This window comes from Phytophthora cinnamomi, assembly GCF_018691715.1.
Source record: "Phytophthora cinnamomi strain GKB4 chromosome Unknown Contig14, whole genome shotgun sequence".
NCBI lineage: Eukaryota > Oomycota > Peronosporomycetes > Peronosporales > Peronosporaceae > Phytophthora > Phytophthora cinnamomi.
In genome coordinates this window covers 2923342-2940913 of record NW_027150947.1, presented here as the reverse complement: position 1 = coordinate 2940913, position 17572 = coordinate 2923342, and the positions used below count along the sequence as shown (strand labels likewise).

The window sequence follows — 17572 nt, the reverse complement described above, 5'->3', positions numbered from 1 at the left end:
GGCGTGCTGAAGAGCTCAGGTGCGGAAGAAAGCGATGTTGTGGCTCCTGCCACTGAAGAAACCAATGAAAGGAAGATGGAGGGCTTTCTGGTGTTTCGCAAACGTGTGCGCCGGCGACGGTATTGCATTTTACAGGGCCAAACGATGTTGGTATTCAAGAACAAGCCTACGGACTCCGCGTCGCCCGGTGTCCCGAAGAAGCAGATCACTGTTGTTGGTGTCAAGGATGCGATGGAGCTTGAGACCAGTGTACGAGTAGCGCTACTTGGAAACGGCGCGCCAGGTAGCTACGACAATACTCTTGTGATCAGCTCGCACAAGTCGAAACTCGTTGTGGCTGAAGCCGACACGCACATCGAAAAGGGGCGCTGGTTGCACGCATTGTCGACGATCTATTTGACGACTGGTGAGCACGAGAAGGCCTTTTTCCAGTCGGTGCTTTCTGCGGATGGCTTCGACGCACACGTGGCCGTGACGTTGCTGCACAAGCACCGCACCAACGCGGTGGCAACCGCGATGGTACTGGATCGTTTGGCTTCCTACGCCGAGCAGAACGTGGACGACGTGGAGTTTTACATCCAGCAGATTGTTCACTTGACTGTTAACACCGAGCTAGCTGCGACGGACAAGCTGGTGCACTTGCTGCTCTCGATTTGCCGCGCGAAAGCCTATGTGGAGCATCTTGGTAACTGCATCCACTTAGCGCTGCAGCTCTTCTGGCTTCTGGAAGCGAAGATAGCCGACAACGATCCGAAGACTTACAACTTGTGTGCCAAGCTGTTGATGTCCATCGAGGCAAAGGTCGTCAACCAGCAGTTTGAGCTGCCGAGCACACAGACCGCTGATGATGTCACTCGACGACTCATGGACATTCCTCGCATGGAAGAGAGGCTGGAGCAAATGAGTGCGGAAAACCAAGGAGGGATTCAACATAAAGAAGAAGTTTCGCGGCCGGCTGAAATCCTCGCGCCGCCTGAAAATGAGGCAAGCAGTTTGGTCTCTCCTCCCATGACACCTGGTAAAACGCGCTCACAGCAATTGTTGCAATGGATGGAGAAAGAGCGTCAGAAGCGATACAAGTACTTCCACCAGCAGCGAGACTTCGTTAAAGCGCTTTCGGACATCTCAGAGCGAATGCGAGCCGTTGATCCACCGCAGAATCGTAAGAATCTTCTTCCTGGCGAGTTGAAGGCGCTAGTGATCCCGGACATGGCGTATGTTCCTCTCGGTCGTGTGTCCGATCCGTTTTGCCGCATCACCCGCGTTCTCGCAGACGAGGGTACTGTTTTCTCAACGCACAGCCGCGCGCCTTGTCTGCTTTGCTTTGAGGTGATCGAAGACCAAGTCAATTCTGCCGGTCAGCGGAGACTGTCCGTGGAGCTCAAAGGGCCCGTCGAGTCGCTTCATGGAGCTTCGTCCGAATCAGCCAGCCTGGAAGCTGAGGTTGCCAGTCTCATCAAGAAGTTCGCCATTAATGGCCAGCTTATCTGTGTGGAAAATGTTTCGGCTTTTGATGAGGATGATGACGACTATGCCGAGATCGACAACGATGAAGACGATAGCGCGGGCATTCGCCGCTCCATCGATTCGCCTGTCTTCGCGTTGCACGACATTGACAGTGCATTGAGTTCCCCAACGTCAACGATCGGGTCTGACGAGTCGATGGACTCGATGTCGGAGCTGAGCGGGGCGAACACACAGCAGCTGCACCTCATCCGCAGTTACTCCAAGACAGCTTATGAAATGGGTCTATCGAAGCTGCTCAGTGCCAGCGAAGCTTTTGGCGAGAGTTGGCAGGCAAAAAAGGAACGCATTCGTGCCGAGTCTCCCTTCGGACACTTGCCAGGCTGGAACATCATTTCTCTGGTGCGTAGCAAACTTGCTGTAGTAATACGGTACACGCCCAACTAACAATGTGATGTGTTGCTCCATGTGATAGATCTCCAAAAGCAACGATGATATCCGACAAGAAGTTTTTGCCATGCAGCTGATCACGACGTTCCAACGCATTTTCCGTGAGAGCGGGCTGCCATTGTGGTTGAGGCCGTATCGCATCGTGTCTACGGGTCGTACGAGCGGATTGCTCGAGACGATCACGGACGCGCAATCGCTAGACGCTCTCAAGAAGAGGAGCAACTACGCGGGTCTGCGCGCACACTTCGAGAGCACTTACGGTGCTGGTGATGCCTTCAAGAAAGCTCAGCGAAACTTTTTGCACAGTCTCGCGGCCTACTCGGTGGTGTGCTATTTGCTGCAGATCAAGGACCGGCACAATGGAAACATTCTCCTCGACACAGAAGGCCACCTCGTGCACATCGACTTCGGGTTCATGCTTGGCATCGCACCCGGCGGCAACTGGAGCTTTGAGACGGCACCTTTCAAGCTTACGAAAGAAATGGTGGCAGTGCTCGGAGGTGTGTCGTCTCCGCTATTCGGCGAGTTCGTGCAGTTGGTGGCGCTGGGCTTGCTAGCCGCTCAGCGGCAGGCTGAGAAGGTCGTGGCCCTTGTCGAGATCATGATGCACAACTCCACGTTTCCGTGCTTCCAAGGACGCGATGTGTCTCGTGACCTTCAGAAGCTTCGTGGTCGCTTCTTGATCCACTGCTCCACAGAGAAAACCGTGAAGGCTGTCGTCAAGATGATTCGCGCGAGCTATAAGAACAAGTGGACCAAGCGCTACGACCAGTTCCAGAAGATCACGAACGGCATCGTCCCTTAAATTCCACGTGCATCCGCTACGTCACTTAATCCATTTCGAAACTCGTTACGCCGAATACATCCACGAACTTTTACCTTTTCCATTTAGGTACCCACGAAATCCTTCCTAGTCATTTATGGTCGCATTCGCTTGGCAGGATTGCCGTTCCCCGCATTAGGATCGTAATCGAATTGTGAGAGGCTGAGGTCCTCCATGTTGTACTGGGCGTTCGACTGGGCGTGGACCATAGCAGGCTTCTCCGTTTTCACAATTGTGGGAGGGTAATTCGACGCCATCATCCGCGGCGGTGGCGGCGCATTCGACGAGACCCAGCGCTGCGGCTGCGGTCGGAATGGATTCGACGTATTCGGTATCGCGCCAGCAGTAGAGGAACCATTAGCCGCACCCATATTATTGCTAATTGCTGGAGCTGGCGTCGTCGACGCCCTCGAATTCACCATTGCACCTTGATTCTGCTGCATAGTCGAACTCCCATTCCTCAACACCTGCGGCGGCTTCCACTGCTGCTGCTGTGGGGGCTGCTTCTGGTTTTGCTGTATAGGTTGCTGCTGGTTCTGTGGTTGATGATGGTTTTGCTGCATAGCTTGCTGCTGGGGAATCTGAGGACGCTGCTGCTGCATCTGCTGGCCTTGTTGCTGCTGCGGCGACGGCATCTGGTGGTGCTGTTGAGCCTGAGCCTGTTGCATTTGTTGCACCGGTTGCTGCTGAGCCTGTTGCATTTGCTGTGGTGGTCGCTGTTGCAGCTGGGGCTGCATCTGCTGGTTCTGTTGCTGCTGCACCTGCCCATTATTCCCCGGCGGCCTATTCACCACCGGCGGACGACCAGCCACTGCTTGTTGCTGCTGCTGACCTGGTAGAATGACGCTGGGCGCCGCCGCCAGCGGGGCCATGGGTTTGTTGGAGATGACGTCCTTGATGTGGTCCTTGTCGTAGCACGAGTTGCCCAGGTACTCGCCGAAGAGCCGCAGCGCGCGCTTCCTGGCGTCCGAGATGCTGGCCTTCTTGGCCTGCTCCAGGGCGGCGCCCAGGTCCCGCTGGCCGTCCGAGGTGCCGAAGCCCACGTCCTCGTGGCTCGTGCCGTCCTTCAACTCGATGCGCACCAAGGAGCTGTAGCCAATGCTCCATCGATCGCCCTTCTTCTCCTTCTGCAAATAAGAAAAATAAAAAAGGGTTAACACCCCCAGCCTCCCTTTAACACCACCTAAACGGTTAACACCACTTAAACGGCAACGGCAACACACTGACGTATTCCTCCTTGCACTCGACGATGTGACACGACCAGCCATTGAACCCGAACGCGCGATTGGCCAGCTCGATCGCCTTGCAGCTCTCGATGTACGTCAGCTTGCGCCCGCCCGGCCCGGGCCGCCGCGCCAGGCTGTCCTTTCCCAGCTTCTGGTGCAGGAAGGCGTTGACGCTCTCCTGCTCCTGCGCGCCGAAGGCCACGCGCCCGAAGCGCGTCGAGCCGCCGCCGGTCAGCGGGGCCAGCAGCGCCGCCGCCACCTGCTGCGCCACCAGCGCCGCCACGGTCTGCTGCTCGTCCTCCTGCTCGGGCTTGACGTCGCCCACGTCGCCCAGCCGCCGCTTCATTACCGCCAAGTCAAGTCACTTGCCGTTTGAATCGCCAAGTGCAGCTTTTCCCGAAACGTACCCACCAAAACGGTACATTATGTCGGTGTGTGCGCCACATTACCGTCCTCCGTGCAGAAACGAGTCGTCCATGTCACCACGTGGCGGTCACTTCCGATTTCAACCAATCCTCAGACGAAGTTTGAAATGCGAGCTGCGGATTGGACGAAACGCGGTCCCGCTCGCGATCCGCGACCGCCGCGTGGCCAGAGCGCTGAGGTGTTCATTCCCCCGTTTCCTCCTCAGCACGCAAGCGCTCTCTGTCTCTCCAGCCGCAGCCATGTCGGACGTCAACGCGCTCGTGTTCCAGCCGCTGAACCAGTTCTGCAAGAACAGCCTCCACCTCATCAAGAAGTGCAACAAGCCCGACCGGAAAGGTGCGTCTCTACAGCCTCTCCTCGGCTCAAAAGCACGCGTCCTTAACTCTTGTCTTGTCCTGTCGTCTGCAGAGTTCGCCCGCATCGCCGGCGCCACGTCCGTGGGCTTCCTCATGATGGGCTTCATCGGCTTCTTCGTGAAGCTCGTGCACATCCCCATCAACAACATCCTCGTGGGCGGCAGCGCCTAGGCCCGCGGCTGCTGCTCGACGACACTCCGCCCTCCCCTCGTGCACCTTGACGCAGCTTTAAGTATGTCGCCCAGCCGCGTCCTGGCACTCGGCCGAGCAGGTCGATAACTCAATAGACAGTAGCTTTTTGGTATTTGTCCGGGACGTCCGCCCTCCTTCTCGTCACTAGACGTCGCGCCCCTTTGGCCGCAGGAGATGGAGCTGCTGGAGCAGGCGACGCCCGCGCAGGAGGCCCGCGCCGCGCGGCTGGAGAGCGAGCGGCTGCGCTGCGAGAACGGCAACCCGCTGGCGCCCAGGGCCTTCGCGGCGGCGCAGAAGCTGCGGCAGGCGGCGCCCCGCCGCGTCGACGTGCGTGTCTGTCTGTTGTCTGTTGCCTGCGGTGGCGTTGACCTGCTGTCTGTTGCAGAGCTTCCTGGGCGCTGCGGACCGCGCGTTCCTGAGCGGGAGCGCGAGCGATGGCTGCTTCCCGGCGGCGCACACGAGCGGCGCGGCGCTGCCGCTGCAGCGCGCCGTCGAGCTGGGCGACGTCAGGTCGCTGCACGCTGCGCTGAGCTCCGGAGACGAAGGCGACGGGATCTCCGAGGCTTGCAACGCCTTCGGCGAGACGCTGCTGCACACGGCGGTGCTGCACCAGCAGCTTGGCGCGGTGCAGTTGCTGCTGCAGCACGGCGCGTCGCCGCTCGCGCCGCTGCCCGACAACCCGAAGCTGCCCGAGTCCGAGTCCACGCTGGAGAGCACGGCGCCGCGCACCGCCAACTTCCGCTACAGCCTCATGCTGGACGCGGCGGAGGCGACGCCGCTGCATTACGCCTGTGCGGCTGGCCACCTGGACATCCTCAAGCTGCTGCTGGCGAGCGCGGCGCCGCTGAACGACGTGCCCAAGCGCTGGCGACCGGGCAGTCTGCTGCTGTGGGCCATCACCAGCGCGCAGCCCGGCGTGGTGGAGTTTCTGGCGCTGCAGAGTCGACTCGAGGCCGACTGCTTCGATGAAGACGGGAACAACTCGGTGGCCATTGCGGCGCTCGTGCTGGCGACGCCGGAGACGCCTGAACGACTCGCCATTCTCAAGACGATACTGCAACTGCTGCTGCGTCGAGACTTGGAGGACGGAGGTGCGGACGTCAACCACAAGAACATGTACGGGCTCACGGCTTTCGATGTGGCCGAGACGTCTGCAGCGAAGCAGATTCTGGCTCAACTTGGTGCCATGACAGCTCGCATTGTGCCGGTCGAGCGAGTGCTGCGTTGGGATCGAGACCGATACCGCGACGAGATCGAGTACCTGCCGCCTCCTGGACGCCGCCGCGTTGTCCTTCGAGAGGAAGCGTGCAACCAGGAGAATAACTAGCTCGGATTCTCTCAGTTCTTCGCTGATACGAACAAGCGCTTGGGAGACGTTTGTCTCCGCTTTTTCTTCTTGGTCTTCTTGTCCGTCTTCCCCGCTGCCAGTTTGCGTAGCCGTTTGGCTTCCTGCTGAGCTGCGAAGTCGTCCAGACGCTTGACGACGTCCATGTTGTCGGCGATGCGAGCGAACATCATGGGGTTGAAGCCGTAGCAGTCTTCCAGATCGGTGCGAGCGTGGCGTTCGACCAGGAAATACTCGACAAGGTCCGGGTAGCCTTTGAAGCAGGCGATGTGGAGTGGCGTCCAGCCCATGACGTCCTGGCGGTTCACATCAGCACCAGAGATTTCAACAAGTTGAGCGACGATCTCCAGATACCCACGCACGGACGCCCAATGCAGCGGAGTGAAGCCTTCGCGGTCGGCAAGTTCGACGTCGGCCCCAGCTTTCAGCAGACGGCGAAACAGAGCTTTATTGCCCATGATGATGGTGTTGTGCACTGGTGCGAGCAGCGATACGTCGTCTTGCTGGTTCACGTCGGCTCCACGGTCAATCAAGAGGCGAGCAATTGGTTCGTGCTGCTGCTGGATAGCGATGTTTAGCGCCAATTGTCCTGTGATGAGGTCGCGCATGTTCACATCGGCTCGATGGAGCAGGTGCATATGAACCTGAAGGATGTCGCCGTCCCAGACTGCTTCTGGCAGTGAGCTCACCACACAGGGCAGCCACAAGAAGTGCCGACGCAAGATCATCCGGGACAGCGTCTGACAATTCCACTTCATGTGAACGCGGAGCTGATAACCAGGTCGCGACTTCAACGCCATGCGTTCTCGGATATTGGCAACAGCTTCTTGTCGGCGCTCGAAGTCTTCCTGGACGTATCCCAAGTGTACCAAGTCCACCCGAGGACCATCAGCCCAAGCACGTCCGAGCTGCTTCTGCTGCGTAATTCGTACTCCATCGTCACTATCGGCCGGGCGTTGAGGTTTCGGACGAACAGGAGGAATCACGTACGATGCGGCACCACCCGCCAGCACTTTGACGGAGCTGCTTGGGGTATTTGATGACTTCTTTTTCCTCTTAGTGTCTTGAGTTGATTCCTCATCTTCGTCGCCATTGTCCTCGTCGTCGACAGCTTCATCGCCATCTTCGGCATCATCTCCATCCTCACCCTCGTCACCCTCCTCTTCATCATTTTGGTCGTCATCATCGACATCTTCCAGAGCTTCTTCCTCGTCTTCATCATTTGCCTTATTGCCACCGGAAGGCATCACCAAGTTGAAGACTCCAATCTGCCGAGCACCTGTAGGTGCCTAGCAGGCTATTGCCTCGGCAGGGGATTCGACTTGTGGTGTGCCCAAGAAATAAATAGGTTCATGGTGCGTTTCAAAGTCGAGAAGGAAAACGGTGCCTTCGTGTACGACGGCAATCGATTGAACGTCGATGCCTGGGCCTTAGACATTTCTAGGGTGACATGCAGTTCCGACTGCCAACGCATGAAGAAGTTGGTTCCAACAGCATTGGACTGCCTCGAGGTCTACCATTCCAGAACGACGATCCTAGTGTTGAGCAATGGTCCGATAACAACGACGGCAATCGCCCTACGGGAACGGAGGTGGAGTGGCGCATTCGACCGGGAGAGCTTCAGTCGATCCGGCAATTGCGACAGCTCAAAGCTCTACAGCAAGTAGAGGTGCTGCACCAAGTGAATCAAGGTCAGGTTAAGACAACAAGCCCAACCAAAAAGGTTGCGATCGACCCAGGACCAGTGAAGAAGCTCCAATCAGCTCTGGACTTGGCACCGGAGCCCATCAACTACTTGAAACTACGTCGCACGGAGCAGAGTAAGCGAGCTTCAGTTCGCAATCGAGGTGCAATTGCCAGTGTGATCGCCCAAGAGATCATCGCCCCAGTAGCATCACCGCCTAGAATTGCTGCTACCAATGTGCCATGTCAAGAGTTCCGGATGCCATGTCCGAGTCCCCCAAAACTTTCTGTTCCAGAGTTTCCTGCATTTCTGCTGAAGCTAGACGAACAGGACAAGGGCCGAGTCGATGCCGCACCACTGGATGAAACCATCCAATCTCTCGCTCGAGAACAGCACAGGACGCGTCTCGAAGCTTACCAGGAAGATACCAGAGTTCATGCTCTACTCGCAGATATCCGAGCCTCCAGCTTGGCCAGTTTGTACAAATTCACACCGCTGTTCAAGTTGTATGCTCGAAGGCGGTTGAGGTCTCGTTGGCGAGTTTGGCGTCAATACGTGGAGTGGCATGCGGAAGAACAGCGACGGCTAGAAACACTCGCCCCATTTGCGATTCATATCCAACGCGTCTTCCGGTTTCGTAGCCAACGCTGGGCTCGACATCGTCGAAACGTAGAAGCCCTGTACGCACAATGGGAAGCAGCGCGCACAGTTCAAAACTGTGTGCGTAAATGGTTACGAAGGCGAGAGCACATTTTACAGCTTACAGTTTTGCATGCAGCAAGGCTTCAAGCAGCATGGAGAGGTCGAGCTACGCGTAAACGGATAAAGCACGAACTCCAGACGCAATTGAGACTACTGCTGGCCTCCATCTCCCCAACAGGAAACCTACATCGACTGCATGAAATTGCTCGGGGTGATCGCATCCTCGCAGCAAAGCTCAACTCGATGCTAGTTCTTGTCACAGAGACGCACGTTGCAGTCGAAGTATCTCGCGGTCAGCAGCGAATGCCAAAGTACGCAGCAGTTGCTGCTCGAAATGCCGCACGTCCCGTTGAAGCTACACGTCGTCAGCTTTTTCATGCCGTTCACGAACTACGCCAGCTTGTAGCAAAACGTGAGCGGGAATTGCAGGCAGCAAAAGAGCGGTTCCTGGAAGCCAAACGTGCTCGACGTGAGGAGAAGCGTGCAGCCCATGACGCAAGTTTGAAAAGCGAGCTTGCTCGGACTACTGAGCGGCTTTCACAAGCCCGAGAACGAGAGATGATGCATCGTATGGAAATGGAGACCCGTGAATTTGTTCGCGCATTGCGCACGGTGGAGGAGGATATGAAAATACGTCAAAAGCTCAAGCGTCAACGACGAGAGCAGGAAGAGAACGCACTGATGGTCATTGAAGAGTACCAGATGAGATATGTTGTTGCTGAATCTCAACGTCGAGAGCTCGAAGCTCGGGATCGCTTGATGGAGGTGTCGAAGCGTGAAGCATTTCTTCAGGAACGTGCACAGCAGCAGCTACGCGAGATGGAAGCCATCATGCATGCCGACGCAGAGAAGAATATTGAGATGGAGCGGCAGCGCCTGATAGCTCGCGAAGAAGAAAAGGCTCGGTGGGCAAGCTTGTCCAAGGAAGTAAAGGCAGAAGCACAGGAGCGCATGAGACAACGAGAGAGGGAAGAAGAGAAGTTACGATGGCGTATGGAGGCTGAAGAAGATGCCGAACGAGCGAAACTCAGAGAAGTCGAGCGTCAGAAAGAAGCATTACGACAACAGAAGCACGAAGAAGTTGCTCGCGAACAGTACGAAAGAGAACTCATGGGGGAGGCCGACAAGAGTAGTCGACGGTGGCATTTTGCTGAAAGGAAGAACCTGATAGCAGAGCAGTGGGCAGCTAAGCGAGAAAAGGAGAAAATGAAGTACTCTCTGGACCCGATGCAATTTGCCAAGTTGGAGGCGCAGAAAGCTATCGAAGAACGCCAGCGTCGTGATAATATGCTGATGCGCGACGAGGATACACTCAGTAGAGCTGTCGAAGACAAAGAGCGCAAAGAGCTGTACTTCAAGCTTTGCCGTGAGAGAAAACGCCTTCGAGACATTGAGCGTCGGCGTGAGGCAAATGAAACTGCACTCATGCAGTATGAAGATGAAAAAGGACGTGAGAGCAGAAAGGCAGAGGAGTACAAACGCACGCTTGAGCAGATGCAGCAGTTAGCCGACCAAGTGGCAAACAAGCAAAAGGACCGATTGCAAGAAGCGAGGAATCGGAAGTTGATGTACGATGAAGAAACTCGCCAGCGTCGCGTTCAACAAGCTCAACTTCAGTTTGATCGCATCCTTGAGAAGCGTGAATGTGAAGCCATGGAAGAGGAAGACCGGAGAGCACAGAATCTCGACGTAGTTTGGGCACGCTTGCAAGAAAAACGGATACGTGAAAAGCGCAACCTGCGCATGATGAGGGAAGACATAGTGACAATGAAGCGCCAGGACTGGGAAGCCGAAGGCACTCAACTGGAAAAAATACTCTGGTCGTCTCAAGAGATAGCAGCACTGCGGCATATGGTGATCGACTACCCAATGTTTCTCAGAGTGAACGTCGAGGTCTTGATGGAAATCGCTGAAAACCTGAAGGAGCCTCTACCATTGAATCTGGACTACGAAGCTGTCAATGCTAATTTGTCAATCGAGCACACCCTTACTGAAGAGATGATACCCCCAAAGAAGAGAAAACTTCGCAAGTTTTTCTATCACGAATTTTACGAGGAGGACCCCATCATGGAGCGGATCTACCGCCGCAGGAACCCGCCACCGACTACCGGACCGGGAAGTACAAACCAATTAACTCGTGATCGCTGGAAACGTATTGCTGCGCATTTCTTGGGGCGTTCATGGGGCTCAGAAGCATCTCGAATAGGGTTTGCACTTATGCACAATGGACAATATGAGGAAGCGTGCAGATGTCTTCTGGAAGCTGTTCACAGCATGCAGTACACTCGATTTCAGAGTCCAGCAGCAACTTCTACGTATCAAGATGTTCCGCCTTCGTTGCTACGGCAACTCGGACGGTGCTTGGTAAAACAGTATGAAGTGAGCTCCGAGTGGGGATATCTCAGCAAGTCATTGTATTTCTTCCAGCTGGCAAGCACGCACCTCGTGTTCCTCAGCAATCCATCCTTCTTACAAGAAATTGCCTATGCACTGGAAAAGAACGGAGATTATCGACATGCTGCTGAAATCCTCGGTGGGATTATCTCCTGCTTCCCTAGATACGGCCGGCTAATGGAGGTGATCTTCCGAGCAGGAATTGTCATGTTCTCGCTGAAGATGTTTCGCCAAAGTCGTGAATACGTGTTGCACACAATGGATTCTGCACCTTTCGGCTGGGAATCCTTCGACATTGTCTTCCTAGCCGCTCGAACCATGGAGCTGGAGGGGAAGTCCAGTCGACAGCTTTGTGCAGTGGCATACGATGATGCATATCGCAAGACCTTTAGAGGGAATTTGCACTATGTCCACCGTACTTGGCAGGACTGGATCAAAGCTTCTGAGACCTGGCGGGAAGTTGGAGACCGCTATTTCCATCAACAGGAATATGTGCTGGCGAAGGATGCCTACCTGGTTATGAGGAAGCGACAAACACACAAACCGTCCGAGCTAACTACCAAACGGAAAGCCGTGATGGCTGCGCTTCGTCGACAGCAAACTCACCAGGAAATAGCTGCTATATCAAGGCTTGATGACTCGGACTGGATGCGACTGAGCTGCACTTTTGCGATGCTGAATGATCGAGCAACTGCTGCTACTGCTATGAGTAATTGGCTCAACGCAGGTGGTGGATATCGGGCACGGGTGACGGAGCGCTTCCTTCGCTGGCCTCTCGTGAGGTGGAAGTTATTGACGGGCATGGGCACACCAGCAAAAATACTGCAGTGGCTAGAAGATGAGCGGAGACATAAGGCTGAAGCTGAAGCGCAGAGCAGGCTGGAGCGAGAGGCTCGCCGACAGGAAATCCTGCGGCAACGAAGAGAGCGGTCGTACTTTGGGATGCAAGCATGGGAGCAAACAGAAGAAGAGAGACAGGAGTTAGACGAGCAAACCGCGGAAGATGGTACCTCTATTCGAACTGAAGAAGCTCCACTGGAGAATAACTCAGCCGAGGGAGACAGCGAGATCGTCGTAAGTGGGATCAATCGGGACGAAGCTCAAGAACTGCCAAGTTCAAAGGACTAAAACTTACTTGAAAACCTCCGTGCTCTTGCCTATCACCGAGTTGCGAACAGCAGTCGTGATCTGGTCCAGAATCGGATGCGGTGGGAACGTTCGCGCCAACGATTTCTTGGTCTCGGGGTGTTCATATTCCAGCGACATGGCTCCCAGCACCAATCTCGATGTGCTCGAGATGAAGCACCCTTGCCACTTCTCGACATCATCCAGCGTAGGGGGCGACAGCTTCACGGGAATCCCATTCTCCGCACAAACCTCCAGAACGAGCGACCTGACAGTTCCCTTCAGAATCCCTTCCTCTGCCGTGTACACGGCTCCATCCTGGATCGCATAGAAGTTCGTCTGTGAGCCTTCCAGCAGGTGTCGCGTCGCCGGGTCCATGAGGATCACCTCCTCCATGTCGGGCGCCATCCTGTCGTAGATGGCCTTGCGCTCCCTCACCCACGCCGAGTCCTTGGCCGCTGCATTGTGACGAGGCAGCCCGGCCACCTCCAGCTTCACCATCTCGGAGCGGAGCGGCGGGAGAAACCCCACGTGGCAAAACACGTCCGTGTCCGCCAGCACCTGTCCTTCTGCCTGCCCGACACTGTCCCCCTCCGAAGGACACACCAGCACGTTGATCTTATATTCCTGGTCCTTGTGGACCTCGAACTGCGTCTGGAACGCCGTCATGGCGGCTTTCATCGTGGCCTCCGTCCTCGGTCTCAGCTCCTTCTCCACGGCGCTCGGCACCAATTGCTTGTCCGTCTGCATGGCGACGGTCGACTCCACTGCAGGTGCAATAGAGTATGAATTAATAGTCAGTAAAGATCGATACTTTACTATTATTTCAGCCAAAATGCAGCAGCAGACCGAGACGGCGGATATGCGCCTCGTAGTCGAAGATCTTGGTCTGATGCACAGTGCGCGCGGCTGTGTAGGCCCCACGCGGGTGCGCCAATAGGAAGGCGGTGGCGTCCGAGTCGCACGGAATGGCCAGGCCGTTCTTCGCTGCCGCCACGAGCAGCTTCTTCTCGGCTTGGAGGGCGGCCATTGTGATACACGTTGAAGTTGGACCCTTAACCGTTACACGACTTGTGTGCTACAAGGCGACTTGGAGAGTGATGAGCTCAGTTGTGGCTCGACTGATTCAATTCGCGCTTAAGTACGGAACCTGGAGTGAGGCATATTGTAGGGACTATGCTACGGCATGAATATTACAATACTACAGTATTCACTGGAGCTACACAAACTCCGAGCTACCGGTAGTCGACAAGTTGAAGTGTAATGTGCAAAGCTGCCAGTAAATCCTGGTTCTTTATTTATGAGCACGGGTTGTAGCATGCAAAGTCAGCGTCTCGTTTGCAGAATTAAGACAGCGACGACAACTTCCTTCGCGCATACTGTACGGATAGATTAGTCGGTCTTCTCGGTCTTGGGGGTCTTCTTGGAGCGCAGCATGAACGGTAGCATGAGGAGCACCGCCACTGCGACCATGGTCACTGGGCTGTTCCGCTGCATCAGCGACACTACGGCTGGCCAGACGCCGTTTGAGGCGGCGTCCAGGAAGAAGAGGTCGGTGTCTTTGTGTCCGAAGACGCTGGTCACGTAGGCCAGAATCTCCTCTTCGTGGAGCCGAGCAGGGTTCAGATCCAGCGGCTCGCCGTCGCTCACGTAGCACTTGGGGCAGCTCTCGAGTGACGGCCACTGGCTGTACTTGAGCACCTTGTTCACCTTGTTGTGCATCTTCCAGATCCAAATGGCGACAGCGCGGGGTCCCTCCGCGTCGCTCTCCGCCAACTTCTCCAGCAAGCTCTCCGGGTTGGCCATCATGAAGTGCCGCTGGCACTCCTCGCAGCTGAAGAAGTACTTGACAAACAATCGGATCGCAGCCATGATATCGCTGGGCTTCAGCGCCACGTCCGACTTGACCTCGCTCACAGTCAGCGTGTGGAACAGTGTCCAGACGCCGCACGTGTACGTGGTGCAGTACGCCCAGTTCTTCTTCTCGCTCGACTCGAACAAGTTCGCCGGGAAATTGGTCTGCGTGGCGTTCTTCTTCCACTCCCTCAGCATCGCGTTCCACTCACTCTGCGGCCACTTGTTCTGCTTCTTAATCGCCGCTGCTAGCGACGTCAGCGCCTCTTTATTGCCTTGCATGGGGAAGGACGTCGCCAGTGCCTGCACCCACGTGACCGCGGCCTCGTACCGCTCTCCTTCCAGCACCGTGGTGCCCACATAGAACCCGTTCTCGAACGTCGACACAGCCGCGATCCCTGCGTCATGCAGTCTCTTGTACTTCATCTCGACGCTCCGGTCGTCCAGCGTCTGCTCGGCAGCCTTCGTCTTCGTCGCCGTCTTGGCCGTAGCAGTACCCATCTCACAGTCAGTGTTGATCTTCTCAATGTGCGCGTCGATGTCCTCAGTGTCGGCGCTGGTCTTCATGCCGTGCGCCTCCATCTGCTCCTCCACCCAGGCGATGACCGTGTTGGTGTTCCTGCGGCCCTTGGGGGGCATCTTGATGGGCTCTTTGCCCTCGGGCGGCACATGGTACAGCTTGATGGTCGGGTAGCCCAGGATGCCCTCGCTGTTGCACACCTGGCTGTTCTGCGTGCAGTCCACGGCGGCGATGTTGACGTTGGCCTTGTCGGCGTAGAAGGCGGCGGCCTTCTCCCACGCAGGCGCGAACTGGCGGCAGTGCGGGCACCACGGCGCGTAGTAGTCCACGAGCCACACGGCGCCCGTGTCTGCGAGCATGGCGGCGTGGCTTTCGCCATTGAGCGTGCGCACCTGGCACTGCTCCGTCGTGAAGAGCGGACTGTTGTCGCGCGGCTGGCGCGCGGAGGCGACGGCGACGGCGACGGCCGCCAACAGCAGCGTCTTGACGGCCATGAAGTGCTGCGGTTGTCTCTGTTTCTCTGATTCGGTTGTGACGCGTGGAGTGGCCGACTTGGCGCCGACGTACGCGACGTGCGCTTGAAGCAGGCGTTGCGTATCTACGCAGGAAGTGCGCTATGACAAACTGATATAGAGGTGGTAGAGGTAGTTCACGTACTGGTTTTGGAAAGAAAAGAACCAATAGGAGAGCTTTGTAGGGTGATGGCTAACTAGAGCTAGATGTCAGTACTGTGGATGCCTTCTTGGCAAGAATCGTGCTGCTTGATCGATTGACCACGAGAAAGTTTCTTGTGGGACTGCCGAGAGATGAGGATTACGAGGATTACGATACATTGATAGTTGTTTACGGAAATGATCTTCCATTTCAACAATACAGAACTGCAGCACCGGAAAGGCGTTCATGGGAAGGAATGTTGGTAGGAAATTTATTCTCTCGCCGCCTACATAACTTAGTGGCCATCTACGCGGTGTGGTCTCTTGTCACGAGCACCTTCCGGTTCAGGGTGCGATGCCTCCTTGTCTTGTAGGCGAAGCCCAGCATACCGAAGAAGCCCAACACCATCACCATCGCGTTGAAGCCTTCCATCGATGACCACAGTGCAACGAGGGTGCCGTTGTGCGCTGCGTCCATCGCGTACATCTCTTCATCATCGTGGTCGTAGGCGCTCGTGACATACGCCACGATTTCGTGTTCGTGGAGCCGCACCGGGTCCAGCGAAATGGATTCGCCGTTCTCAACGTAGCAGATCGGACAGTCCGTCAGTGACGGCCACTGACTTTTCTGGGTCATCTTGTTCACGGTGTTGTGCATCTTCCAGATCCAAAAGGCCACAGCATGCGGACCGTTCCTGTCACTGTCAGCGAGCTCGTCAATGATACTCTCCGGATTCGACAGCATGAAGTGTTTGCGGCACTCTTCACAGCCGAAGAAATTTTTCACATAAAGCCTGATTGCCGCCATAATGTTGCTTGGCTTCCAAGGCTGCACTATTGACTTCTTGCTGACTTTCACGTCGCTCACGGAAATCGTGTGGAAAAGTGTCCACAACCCGCACGTGTACGTTTTGCAGTACGCCCAGCTCTTATCTTCACTAGACGTGAACAAGTCCGCCGGAAAGGTACTCCCACTTGCCGCTTCCATCCACTTCGCCATCACCACCTTCCACTCCGCATAATTCCAATGATTACTCGTTTTCATCGAGTCGACGAGCATCCCCAACGCCTTCCTGTTTTTCTTCATAGGGAACGACGCCGCCAACGCTTCCGCCCAATTCAGCGCCGCGTCGTACCTCTCTCCTTCCAGCACACTAGCCCCCATAAAAAAACCGTTCTGGAATGTCGACACAGCAGCAATGCCCGCATCATGCAGACGCTTGTATTTCATCTCCAATGACTGATCACTGAACCCCGCCTCCCCTTCCTCCCCGTTCTCCCCCGCACCAGGATCATTCCTGAAATTCTTCAAATGGGCATCCAAATCTTCAATATTCACCCCAGACTTGATACCGTGCTCCTCCATAAGCCTCTCAGCCCAGCCAATCACGCCCTTACTGTTCCTAGCGTTTCGGGGCATCATGATGGACTTGGCCGCGTCTGCCGGCACATGGTGAATTTTCACGCCGGGGTACCCGTAAATGTTCTCGCTATTGCAAATTTCCGTGTTCTTGGTGCAGTCCACGGCCCCCACTTTGACTTTGTCCGTTTTGGCGTAAAAGTTGGCGATCCGCTCCCACTCGGGGGCGAAGTGGCGGCAGTGCGGACACCAGGGGGCGTAGTAGTCCACGAGCCAGACGGTGTCCGAGGCGTTGAGCATGTCCCCATAGCTCTGCGAGGTGAGCGAGCGCACCTGGAACGACTTGGTGAAGAGCGGACTCGTGTCGTGTCTCAGGAGCGAGAAGGCGGATGTCGAGGACAGCAGCACGAGCGCACTACACACCAGCAGCAGGGCCATCGCCATCTTCATCTTCGCCTTCAGGAACAGTCCCGATTGATGTCTGTGACGAAAATTGAGGAACTGGAATAAGTACGAGGTCGGACTTAGTGAGATGCATAGTAACTTTAAGTGATCTTGAGATACCAATGCCGCAAACGGAATAAAAACCATATTGCTGGGCAGACCGTAACGGCATTTACACGTAAAGAAATATTTATTCAATGCTGGTGTCATTTGAAATTGATGTCTGTTGGTGACTCATTACTAGCATATCAGCTTAGGCGCACATTTCACGTAGAAACTCTGCAGTGTAGTGAAGCGATTTCCACGTAAAAATACGTTTCATCTCTGTCGTCTTTATTGAGGAGCACCAGGGTTTCGAAGCTGAGAGTCCAGCGGCGCCATTGGTTTCCGGTGTAGTTGTTACGGGGTTGCATGTGCAGCAGGAGGCGAGGGAAGGCGTCTGGGTGTACAATCGCTTCCACGACTATATTCAATGTAGCTTGCTTGCGGAATGCTTGTTCACCACGCACGGCGACTAAAACTGTGCCCACAAGCATTGTGGCGCAGCAAACAGT

The 17572-nt window shown here is 55.7% G+C and overlaps 9 protein-coding genes across 9 annotated transcripts; 4 read left to right on the top strand and 5 right to left on the bottom strand.

The window, feature by feature from the left end:
- Positions 1-144: 144 nt before the first annotated feature.
- IUM83_01628 (phosphatidylinositol kinase (PIK-H2)) lies at positions 145-2719 on the top strand (the record flags this gene model as incomplete). The annotated part of the gene is made up of 2 exons (XM_067925494.1): positions 145-1866; positions 1940-2719. 2 exons carry the CDS (start codon positions 145-147, stop codon positions 2717-2719), a joined length of 2502 nt encoding a protein of 833 aa, XP_067797649.1.
- A 113-nt stretch (positions 2720-2832) lies between these two features.
- Positions 2833-4309, bottom strand: IUM83_01627 (putative Rad52/22 domaincontaining protein; the record flags this gene model as incomplete). The annotated part of the gene is made up of 2 exons (XM_067925493.1): positions 2833-3864; positions 3965-4309. The coding sequence occupies 2 exons, from the start codon at positions 4307-4309 to the stop codon at positions 2833-2835; spliced, it is 1377 nt and encodes a 458-aa protein (XP_067797378.1).
- A 319-nt stretch (positions 4310-4628) lies between these two features.
- On the top strand, positions 4629-4916 carry IUM83_01626 (protein translocase SEC61 complex gamma subunit, archaeal and eukaryotic; the record flags this gene model as incomplete). The annotated part of the gene is made up of 2 exons (XM_067925492.1): positions 4629-4725; positions 4798-4916. 2 exons carry the CDS (start codon positions 4629-4631, stop codon positions 4914-4916), a joined length of 216 nt encoding a protein of 71 aa, XP_067797643.1.
- Positions 4917-5111: 195 nt separating this feature from the next.
- Positions 5112-6264, top strand: IUM83_01625 (Type II (General) Secretory Pathway (IISP) Family; the record flags this gene model as incomplete). The annotated part of the gene is made up of 2 exons (XM_067925491.1): positions 5112-5264; positions 5323-6264. The coding sequence occupies 2 exons, from the start codon at positions 5112-5114 to the stop codon at positions 6262-6264; spliced, it is 1095 nt and encodes a 364-aa protein (XP_067797640.1).
- Positions 6265-6275: 11 nt separating this feature from the next.
- IUM83_01624 (Serine/threonine-protein kinase TNNI3K) lies at positions 6276-7529 on the bottom strand (the record flags this gene model as incomplete). Its single annotated transcript, XM_067925490.1, has 1 exon — positions 6276-7529. The coding sequence occupies one exon, from the start codon at positions 7527-7529 to the stop codon at positions 6276-6278; it is 1254 nt and encodes a 417-aa protein (XP_067797641.1).
- Positions 7530-9487: 1958 nt separating this feature from the next.
- IUM83_01623 (uncharacterized protein) lies at positions 9488-12190 on the top strand (the record flags this gene model as incomplete). The annotated part of the gene is made up of 1 exon (XM_067925489.1): positions 9488-12190. The coding sequence occupies one exon, from the start codon at positions 9488-9490 to the stop codon at positions 12188-12190; it is 2703 nt and encodes a 900-aa protein (XP_067797089.1).
- A 3-nt stretch (positions 12191-12193) lies between these two features.
- Positions 12194-13217, bottom strand: IUM83_01622 (thioredoxin-like protein; the record flags this gene model as incomplete). The annotated part of the gene is made up of 2 exons (XM_067925488.1): positions 12194-12954; positions 13037-13217. The coding sequence occupies 2 exons, from the start codon at positions 13215-13217 to the stop codon at positions 12194-12196; spliced, it is 942 nt and encodes a 313-aa protein (XP_067797647.1).
- A 362-nt stretch (positions 13218-13579) lies between these two features.
- IUM83_01621 (protein disulfide-isomerase domain) lies at positions 13580-15055 on the bottom strand (the record flags this gene model as incomplete). The annotated part of the gene is made up of 1 exon (XM_067925487.1): positions 13580-15055. The coding sequence occupies one exon, from the start codon at positions 15053-15055 to the stop codon at positions 13580-13582; it is 1476 nt and encodes a 491-aa protein (XP_067797644.1).
- A 466-nt stretch (positions 15056-15521) lies between these two features.
- IUM83_01620 (protein disulfide-isomerase domain) lies at positions 15522-17024 on the bottom strand (the record flags this gene model as incomplete). The annotated part of the gene is made up of 1 exon (XM_067925486.1): positions 15522-17024. One exon carries the CDS (start codon positions 17022-17024, stop codon positions 15522-15524), a length of 1503 nt encoding a protein of 500 aa, XP_067797088.1.
- Positions 17025-17572: the final 548 nt, after the last annotated feature.